Raw genomic sequence first — 10,488 nt, forward strand, 5'->3', positions numbered from 1 at the left:
AGAAGAAAAATGTGAGAGGCCTCACACTACCTGATTTTAAAGCCTATTATACCGCCACGTAGTCAAAACAGCCTAGTACTGGTACAATAGATACACAGGCCAGTAGAACAAAATTGAGAATCCAGACATAAATTTATCCACGTATGAGCAGTTGATATTTGACAAAGGCCCCAAATCAGTTACACAGGGAAAAGACCGTCTTTTTAACAAATGGTGCTGGCATAACTGGATATCAATCTGCAAAAAAAAAGAAACAAGACCCGTACCTCACACCATGTACGAAAACTAACTCAAAATGGATTAAAGACCTAAATATAAAATCTAAAACAATAAAGATCATCAAAGAAAAAATAGGGACGGCACTAGGAGCCCTAATACATGGCATAAACAAAATACAAATCTTAACTAACAATGCACAAACGCCAGAAGAGAATCTAGATAACTGGAAGCGCCTAAAAGTCAAACACTTATGCTCATCAAAAGACTTCACCAAAAGAGTAAAAAGACAACCTTCAGACTGGGAAAAGAATTTTGGCTATGACAGACCTGATCAGGGTCTAATCTCTAAAATCTACAAGATACTGCAAAACCTCAACTGCAAAAATTCAAATAACCCTATTAAAAAATGGGCAAAGGATATGAACAGGCACTTCACCAAAGATGACATTCAGGCGTCTGAAAGATACATGAAGAAATGCTCACAATCATTAGCCATTAGAGAAATGCAAATCAAAACTACAGTGAGATACCATCTCACCCAACAAGCCTAGCATTAATCCAAAAAACACAAAATAATAAATGCTGGAGAGGTTGTGGAGAGACTGGAACACTTATACACTGCTGGTGGGAATGTAAAATGGTACAACCACTTTGGAAAACGATATGGCACTTCCTTAAAAAGCTAAAAACAGAAATACCATATGATCCAACAATCCCACTCTTTGGAATATATCCTTGAGAAATAAGAGCTATCACATGAATAGATATATGTACACCCATGTTCACTGCAGCACTGTTCACAACAGCAAAAAGATGGAAACAACCTAGGTGACCATCAACTGATGAATGGATAAACAAACTTTGGTATATATACATAATGGAATACCATGCAACAATAAAGAACAATGATGAATCTGCAAAATGTCTCACAATATGGATGAATCTGAAGGCATTACGCTAAGTGAAGTTAATCAGTCGCAAAAAGACAAATATTGTATGAGACCACTATTATAAGAACTCGAGAAAAGGTTTAAATACAGAAGAAAACATTCTTTGACAGTTCTGAGGGTGGAGGGCAAGGAAGAGAGGAATTCACTGACTAGACAGTCAACAAGAATGACCTTAGGTGAAAGGAAAGACAACACACAATACAGGGGAAATCAGCACAACTAAACTAAACCAAAAGCTAGGTTTACTGAACACAGCCAAATACTTTGAGGGACAGAGCAGCCGTGCAGGGGTTCTGGGGATCACGGTTTAGGGGAACATCTAGGTCAACTGACATAACAAAGTTTATTAAGAAAATGCATCTCACTTTGGTGAGTGGCATCTGGGGGCATTAAAAGCTTGCGAGCAGCCATCTAACCAAAACCGAACCAGACCCGTTAACACGGAGTGGATTCCAACACATAGTGACCCTACAGGACAGAGCAGAACTGCCCCATTGAGTTTCCAAGGAGCACCTGGTGGATCTGAACCGATGACCTCTTGATTAGCAGCTGTAGCACTTAATCACTACGCCACAAGGGTTTCCAAGCAGCCATCTAAGATACATAAATAAGATCCACCAATTGGTACCAACCCACCTAGAGGAAAGGAGAATGAAGAACACCAAAGACACAAGGAAAATATTGGCCCAAGAGACAAAAGGGACACATAAACCAAAGACTCCATCAGCCTGAGACCAGAAGAACTAGATGGTACCAGGCTACCACCAAAAACCACGCTGGCAGGGAACACAACACAGTCACTGATGGAGTTGTGTGGGGTGGGGAACTCAAATTCACGTAAAAAGACCAGATTTAATGGTCTGACTGAGACTGGAGGAACTCCCAAAGTCACGGCCCCTGGAATCTCTGTTAACCCAGAACTAAAACCATTCCTGAAGCCAACTCTTCAGTCAAAGATTAGACTGGATTATAAAACGTAAAATAATACTACTGAAGAGTGTGCTTCTTATTTCAAGTAGCTACACGAGACTAAATGGGCAGCTCCTGTCCAGAGGTGGGATGAGAAGGCAGAAAGGGAAATCAGCTGGCTGAATAGACATGGGAAACCCGGGGTGGAAAGCGGGGGTGTGCTGTCAGCTTATAGGGATGGCAACTAGGGTCACATAACAATATGTGTATAAATTTTTGTATGAGAAATCAACTTGAGCTGTCAACTTTCACCTAAAGCACAATAAAAATAAAAATAACTTGTGAGCGGTCATCTAAGATACTCCACTGGTCCTGCCTGTCTGGAGCAAGGGAGAGTGAAGAAAACCAAAAATACAAGAGAAAGATTAGTCCAAAAGACTAACGGACCACAACTACCACAGCCTCCACCAGACTGAGTCCACCACAACTAGATGGTGCCAGCTGCTCTGACAGGGATCACAATACAATGTCCCAGACAGCGCTGGAGAAAAATGTAGAACAAAATTCTAACTCACAAAAAAAGACCAGACTTGCTGGTCTGACAGAGACTGGAGAAACCCTGAGAGTACGGCCCCCAGACGTTCTTCCAACTCAGTACTGAAGTCACTCCTGAGGCTCACCGTTCAGCCAAAGATGAGACAGTTCCATAAAACAAACAATAATACACATCGCTCTACCATGTATATGAGACTAAATGGGCACACCAGCCCAGGGGCAAGGACAAGAAGGCAGGAGGGAACAGGAAAGCTGGACGAACGTTAATGGAGAACCCAAGGTCGAGAAGGGGAGAATGCTGACACACCGCACAGTTGGCAACCAATGTCACAAAACCATATGTATATTAATTGTTTGATGAAACTAATTTGTTCTGTAAACCTTCATCTAAAACACACGCAAAAAACTATTATACTATAGCAGTTGTTATCGAAGTGTGGTCTACTCGACCCTGGGACATTTCTGATATCAAAATATTTTCCTAACAAATCTCAAACATTAGTTGCCTTTTTTACTGTGGTGACATTTGTACCAAAGATGAAAATGCAATGGGTAAAACTGCTGGTTCTTTAGCATGGATAAAGGCACGGACAACAATAACAAAAATATATACACATCTAGATTCCATTCAATAGCTTAGTGGCTTTGAACCCATACTTACTTATGCATATCTTCTCTAGCATTTTAATCTTGAATTTTCCTCCAGCTCCTCCTGTCTTCATGCCACAAATAAGACCTATCTTGAAAAAAAAATTCAATAATCTTGCTGCTTCCTCTAGCTATTCCCCATTCTTCCACCGTAAAAATTATCACTAGCATTTTCATTTTCCCTTCCTTCTTCAATCCCATCATCAGATTTCCTCTTCCCCAAAACTCTCCCAAATCTACTCTCAAACAGTACGATATTCAAATGTAACCTTTTCTCAGGCATTATTCTCATCTCTCTTTTGCAGCTAAATTCTAAGTATCTTGTTTTTACAACTCTTCTCCCTGCTTTGACTTCTATTACTTCTCCAGTTGTTCCCTCTGTCATCTCCTTCCTGAGCCCAGCATTGTCTTCAATCTGCTGCTCTTCTCCCTCCATGAACCACAACTAACACTTTGAACACTACCTCTTACCAAACTTCAATTTCAGATTTCTGTTTCTGCTTGATAGTCCCATTGTCACCTCACACTCCACAAATCCAAACTGGAACTCATTTTCAACCCCTTAAATACTGCTTTTCCTCATTTTCGCTGAAGGCATGCTTCACCATTTCCCCAGTCCAGCTATCACGAGTGGTATGAGTGCCAGAGCAATATTAACTCTTTCTTTCTAATGTCTCTAAAACAGACCGTTTCTTCTCCATCCTATGTCAATCCTTTACAAAGTTTTAAGGGGACAACCACAAGCCTATTATCTAGACCTACCTTTTCTGTTTGAAGCGCTACTACTGTCCTACACATACACAGGACTACTGCATGTTTGCAGCACACTTCCACTCCTTCCCCACAACCTATCGAACCCAATCAACTCTTTCAGTTCTAATTCCAAAACACCTACCATAACTACTCCAATTCCATCTGTAACACACATTCTAGCACTTAAACACAAAATAGATACTGTCCTACACTACTCCAAAATGATGTCTTGTCTTCCCAGTTAGACTGTAAGTTTCCCATGGTTAGAATGATGCCTTCTGCTTCTTTTAAATGTGACATAGATAGACCACATTTTTAAACCATAAATCAGAACAAAGGATTTCTGTGCCACTTTCAGGCATGACAGGAAATTTGAGAGATGAAGTTAGACACCAAACATGTTTTAAAAGATTACTGAAATGGTTTACTGAAACCACTGAGCATAATCTTTTAAATTTTACAGAGGGTTCCACGTGAATACTTTTTGTGGGGTCCCATATTATACAAGGAAACCCTGGTGGCATAGTGGTTAAGTGCTAAGGCTACCAACCAAAGGGTCAGCAGTTCGAATCTGCCAGGCGCTCCTTGGAAACTCTATGGGGCAGTTCTACTCTGTCCTATAGGGTCGCTATGAGTCAGAATCGACTCGACGACACTGGGTTTGGTTTGGTTTTTTGGTATATTATACAAGGAAACCCTGATGGCATAGGTTAAGTGCTACAGCTGCTAACCAAAAGGTTGGTAGTTCAAATCTACCAGGCGCTTCTTGGAAACTATGGGGCAGTTCTGCTCTGTCTTACAGGGTCACTATGAGTCGGAATCAACTCAATGAATACGGTTTGGTTTTTTTTTTTTTGGTTATATTATACAAGGGAGTTCAGGATACTACTGTTGAAAATTCTTTCTGATAATGAATAAAAATTTGCCTCCATATAGCTTAAAACCACTGTTTCCATTTTCACCATCTGGAATTTGCTTTTTCTTCTATATTACTGTCTTCAGATATTTGAAGACGGACAGTTCTCTTACAATTCCTAAAACTTATTCTTCCTTTTATGGTGTTGGCAAAGAATACTGAATATACCATGGACTGCCAGAACAAACAAATCTGTCTGGAAGAAGTACAGCCAGAACGCTCCTAGAAGGGAGGAGAGCAAGACTTCATCTTTCCTATTTTGGGCATGTCATCAGGTAGGAAAAGTCCCTGGAGAAGGACTTCATGCTTGGTAAAGGAGAGGGTCAGCTAAAAAACGGAAGACCCTCAAAGAGATGGACTGACACAGTGGCTGCAACAATGGGCTCAGGCATAACAAGGATTGTGAGGTTGTGCAGGACCAGGCAGTGTTTCGTTCTGTTGTACACAGGGTCGCTATGAGTCGGAACCAACTCAAGCATACCTAACAACATCCTTCCCAAGCTAAACATGCCTACCATATCCAGGATCTTGAAAATCATAGCGGTCCTCCTCTTAATATGCATCAGTTTGTCAATGTCCTCATAAAATGTGGCACCCCAAAGTGAACCCCAAAGGGGGCATGAAAAGCACAGCATACCATCAGGATTATTACTAACTCCCTTGTCTTAGGCATTGTAACTCTATTACTTCATCTAATAAGGTGTTTTTTGGGGGGAGGGCAGGGAGTAGGGAATTGGCAGTCTTAATACATTCATAACTTGAATTAAACTAGGAATTTACTAAATCCCTTAGATCTCCCATATCCTACCCTTGAGCAATTTGGGTTTTTCCCCTTTTAAATTACTTATAGGTCTTCACATTTATCCCTACTAAATTTCATTGGGCAAATTTTGTCCACATGCTGAAATTTTGAAAATCTGGCTTTATTACATGTACTATATGTATATGTACATCTCTCCCAGCTCAGTGAACCAAGTTGTTGAACTGATTCTTACTTGCCATCACCAAAGAAATGCGATTTTTCTAGTGCAAACATCTAAACTATAGAGCCACCTTTATTTTTCCTGATCCAATATACTCTGCCCTTGATATAAAAAAAAGAATTTGAAGAAAAATAATGGTGAAAATAAAAATCTTCATTTCTTCCTTTATAACGTCTAAATAATGAATACTCAAAAAGACTGATGCTTAAGTGCTTGCCTCAGTAAATGGAAAACACTGATCAAAATAAGAAGTAATTTCAAATTAATAATATATATTTATCCAATTTATTTAAGTACATATTACTTCCCAGCCTTTTGACTGAGATCAAGTATAGTATCTGTTTTTATCAATTTATGTAAGTACCTACTATGTGCTGGACGATGTACCATCTTGTTTTGTTTTATATTTATTTGATCAAAGGTGAAGTCTATATAATTAGCAAAATAGCACAAGCTGTTTGTTTACTCCAACTTTTCTATTCTCCTAAGACATTATCTGAATGGAGAATAACATTGAATTCATCATAAAAAACAAAGCTACTGCACCTGTCTACATTTCCAGAGAAAATATAGGTGCCCCAGAACCAATACAATCAAGGTGCTCTGAATGAGGAAAGAAACTATAGAGCCATGTGCTATGGCAAGTGCTTCTAAAACAGACCACTCTTCCCCCCGACAGAGCTTCCTTCTTTGACAACGTGCTTCAGACAACTAAAGCACTACTTTATCAGTTTGCAAACACAGCAAAGTCATAAACATGAAATTCTGCACTATGAACACACACAGTGTGGGTATCAACACAGCACATTCACAGTGGAAAAAGCACGTAACAGAGAACATACCGGGACAAAATAAGAAAAAGTAGGCTTAAAATTCAGCAAAAAGTTAAAAAGTTAGTCAAAATGAAAAGACTGAGAGAATCTGACAACTTTTCTAAAGTATAAATATGTTCTGCTAAGCCACTAAAATGGCTATCACCTACAGAAAAAGTTCTAGCACCTTAGCATGAAAAACAAAGCCCTCCACAACCTACGCACCATCTATCACCCTGAGGTCATCTCCCACCACTTTTCCAAGCACCTTATGTCACTATTCTCTTCTGCCTCTGTGGAACCATCATTCTTCAAGTCATCTCTGTCAGCCTCTCCCAATGCCTGAGGCAGCAGTTCTCCCTTTAGGGACTCCCCCTCCCCCACAGGCCTCATTTCAAGGATACCCACCAAATCACAAAAGAACAATAAATAGTTCGTTCCTCCAGACATGCATTTTAGAGGATGAAAGGAAAGAAAGGGATACAGAAGAGGATCTAGGGAATGGGAATGGGATGGAAGAAGAAAGTCTCCACCCGTTCATAAAATTCACTGCTGACCCTTAAGAGCACTGCAGTTGCAATTCCGTACCAAATTAGTACCTCTCAGCAACACTGTTCTGTAAAGACACTACAGACAAGGCAATGGCAAAGCGGCATTTACAAGGAAAATGTAGCCTAAAACCCTTTTGTATCTTACCTCCTTCTTCCTTGACTTCTTCACTAGGCTCTCCTGAAAAAGGCTCCTGTGTGGAGGGATGATCGCCTCTTTCTTCCTGGGTAACAAGCCCTGGCCTGAGTGTAATTTTCTTCCCTCTTCTTGAGCCAGTGGCCTGGAGTTTTCCTTTGCCAATGTGTATATTAAGAGGCTGGGAAGACTCCAAGGAAGGCAGGGTGATTCCCTGAGAGAAAGGCTCATCCACAGCTTCTAGAATTGATAGACTTGTGTCCTGGGTGGGCATCCTGGAGCTGGAAGATGGCTCCTCCACACCAAGCTGATTTCCTGCATCCTGCACAGACTGTACTTCAAGGCTAGCTGCTCTGTCATGGCTCTGACCCCACGATAGTGACACTGACCCCAAGTCCTTAACCTGGTCAGATTCTGGTTTAACAGCAGACTCTAGGTCTACGTCATCTTCCTCTTGGCTGCCCTTATGCTGTGGGGACTCTGCCACTGTAGTTCTCCTTTTCTTACAGGGCAACATTTTACAAGTCCCACTTCTGTTCCATCCTGGAAGGAGAAAAGCAAGTTCTTAGCATCTTCATATTAATTAACGATAATAACATTTCCTCAAATATCTTTTCATTTACTCATGTTCAATCATAAACAAAGTACTTCACACCAAATGAACAACCTCCCTTTAGTCAGGCGATGAGAGAGAGTGGTCAGAGTGCCTGAGTTCAAATCCCAACTCCACTAGACTGGTTATGTTACCTTGGCCAAGTGACTTAACCTAAGCTTCAGTTTCCTCAACTGTAAAATATAATCATTGTAGAATTGTAGTAAGAATTAAATAGAAAATGGATAATATGTGTTAGTTATTACCATTGGGAAGGCAGAATAGCATGATGCTGAGAGCAAGCGGTATGGATTTATTTCCCAAGTCAGCTTTGCTCCAGCTTTGTGACCTTGCAGAAGTTACTTAACCTGAATCTGTTTCTTCAAGGCTATAAAATGAAATAAAAATAGCACCTACATCATTAGATAATAAGCGATCGATATGTTTTCCTACTGTTGTTTTCATAAACAAGTACTTCCGTTAATAGAAACAATCAAAAAGCAAAGCATGGTTGTTTAAAGAAGGTTAAGCTACATTAACAGAAATTCTGTTTTGAAAACAACGGAGTAATGTAATTGATATCACTAAGCTGTACATCTGAAAAATGTTGAATTAGCAAATGTTGTGTTACATATACATACAATAAAAAAATTTATATATATTTACATGAAAATATATTCACAATTTAAAAAAAAAAAACCGGAGATTCCTACTGTCCTCTGTACTATATTACTTCTAGACTCTTGGCTTCAATTCTAATTATCACATTTTAAGGGCAACACTGACCTAAACTGGAGGGACTCTGCCAGCATCTGCTTGTAAACCTCCTCTATAGCACTTTTCACTTTTGTAATTACCTCTCTATTTTTCTGTCTCTTTCCCAGCTCCCTTCCCCAAAATTTTGAGCTTTTTGAGGAAAAGGATTCCTTTAACTAGTATCCCTAAACACCTAACAGTATCTGGCCCATTGCTGATTCTCAATGAAGGTTCCCTGAATGAATGTCTGAGCTTGTTATTCTGTGCTTCTCCAGAGTACAGCACTGGGACCAAAGGGTTAAGCATTATTTGAAAACTGACTTCATCTTTCTCCAAGGAAAACTTTACTCTCAATAAAATAGATTCAAGAACACTGCCTTTTGTTACAGTGAGATCCCCCTGACTGGTAACGTTTAAGTAAAGTCTGAATGCCCGCCTATCAGGACACTAGATAAAAGCCTGGACTAAGTAACAACCAAAAAAAACCCATTACCAAGTTGAACCCGATTTCGACTCACAGCGACCCTACAGGACACAGCAGAACTACCCCCACAGGGTTTCCAAGGCTGTGAATCTTTACGGAAGCTGAGTGCCATAACTTTCTTCCGCAGAGCGGCTGGTGGGTTTGAACCACCAACCTTTTAGTTAGCAGCCCACTGCTTAACCACTGTGCCACCAGGGCTCCTTTAAGCTTGGACTAGTGGACTGAAAAACAAAGTTCTTTCTAACACTAAGAGTCTAAACTATGAAGATAGTTTTAATATTTCCCTAATTCAGTTTCTCCAGGACACTGGGGGAGATAACCCCAAAAGCAACTAATGTCCTTATCTTGGTAATTAGCGTTTAATAAACATGTCAAGGTTCCATTGATCCCTGTGAGGGAGGACTGTGAGTGGGTAAGGAGTACAGAGAGAGCAGCCAAAGCGAATCCTTTATTTCACAGATAAATTACATGAGGTCCAGAAAAGAGAAAAAAAAAAAAAGGCAGCTACTATTCAAAGTCAACAGCGTGCAAGGCTCGGTTCCAGGCATCTCAAACACAGCAGTAACTCGAAAAAGATGCCTTCTTTGGCAACCAGAGTCGGAACAACTGGGTGAATGAATGTCAATCCTGAGACAGTCCCGGCGCCGCCCCCTCCTGGGAAAACCTCTCAGAAAAGACTCCCAACTGCGCTTTCCACCTCGCGCCGAGCCCTGGCCCAAGTCTCCACTGCCAGCTAGACACCTTCACGCCCCTACCTTCCAGCACGCACCCGTGCCCGCCCCCAAACCCGACCCCCTCGTCCTGGATGTCCTTTGCCTCTCGTATTCCTCGCTTCCACTCGCTTCTTCCCGCCCCATCACACATAGCCCAGTACCCTCACCGGCCGGCCTGATCCCGCGGAAACTCCGCTTCAGCACCACCGGAAGTCAGCCAACGGCAGCGACTGACGTGCGCGCCCCCGAGTCGCGGCGCGCGACGTCTCAGGGCGTCAAGGAACATGCGCCAAACGCTAGGGGCCATCTTATTTTAGGGCGCACTGAAGGCACATCGGTGTACGTCAGTTGTGGGCAAAAAATTTTTAAAGCACTACTTTTCCCTTTCGGCCAGTTGGGCTTTCCTACTCAAAACAAAACTAAGGGTTGAGATTCAGTGGTTTAGTGTAACAACTAATCATTCTCACCGTGAGACACCTGGAATATAAGATCAAGTAAGTGGAGAATTTGTAAA

The 10,488-nt window shown here is 41.1% G+C and overlaps 1 protein-coding gene across 5 annotated transcripts in view; it reads right to left on the minus strand.

Moving 5' to 3' along the window:
• Positions 1-10,231, minus strand: part of GON4L (gon-4 like) — a 95,103-nt gene extending 84,872 nt beyond the window's left edge. For 2 of the 5 annotated variants that reach the window (XM_064282683.1, XM_064282687.1), the window contains exons 1-3: positions 10,142-10,231; positions 7,442-7,972; positions 3,295-3,369 (exon numbers count right to left, since the gene is read on the minus strand). In XM_064282683.1, the coding sequence (XP_064138753.1) occupies positions 3,295-3,369; positions 7,442-7,946 (580 nt within the window). In that variant the 5' untranslated portion in view covers positions 7,947-7,972; positions 10,142-10,231. Of the gene's footprint in view, positions 1-3,294; positions 3,374-7,441; positions 7,973-10,141 lie in introns of those variants that run through there. The other 3 variants (XM_064282685.1, XM_064282684.1, XM_064282686.1) reach the window with 2 other exon arrangements.
• Positions 10,232-10,488: the final 257 nt, after the last annotated feature.

The sequence above is a fragment of the Loxodonta africana genome, chromosome 3 (genome assembly GCF_030014295.1).
Source record: "Loxodonta africana isolate mLoxAfr1 chromosome 3, mLoxAfr1.hap2, whole genome shotgun sequence".
Lineage (NCBI taxonomy): Eukaryota > Metazoa > Chordata > Mammalia > Proboscidea > Elephantidae > Loxodonta > Loxodonta africana.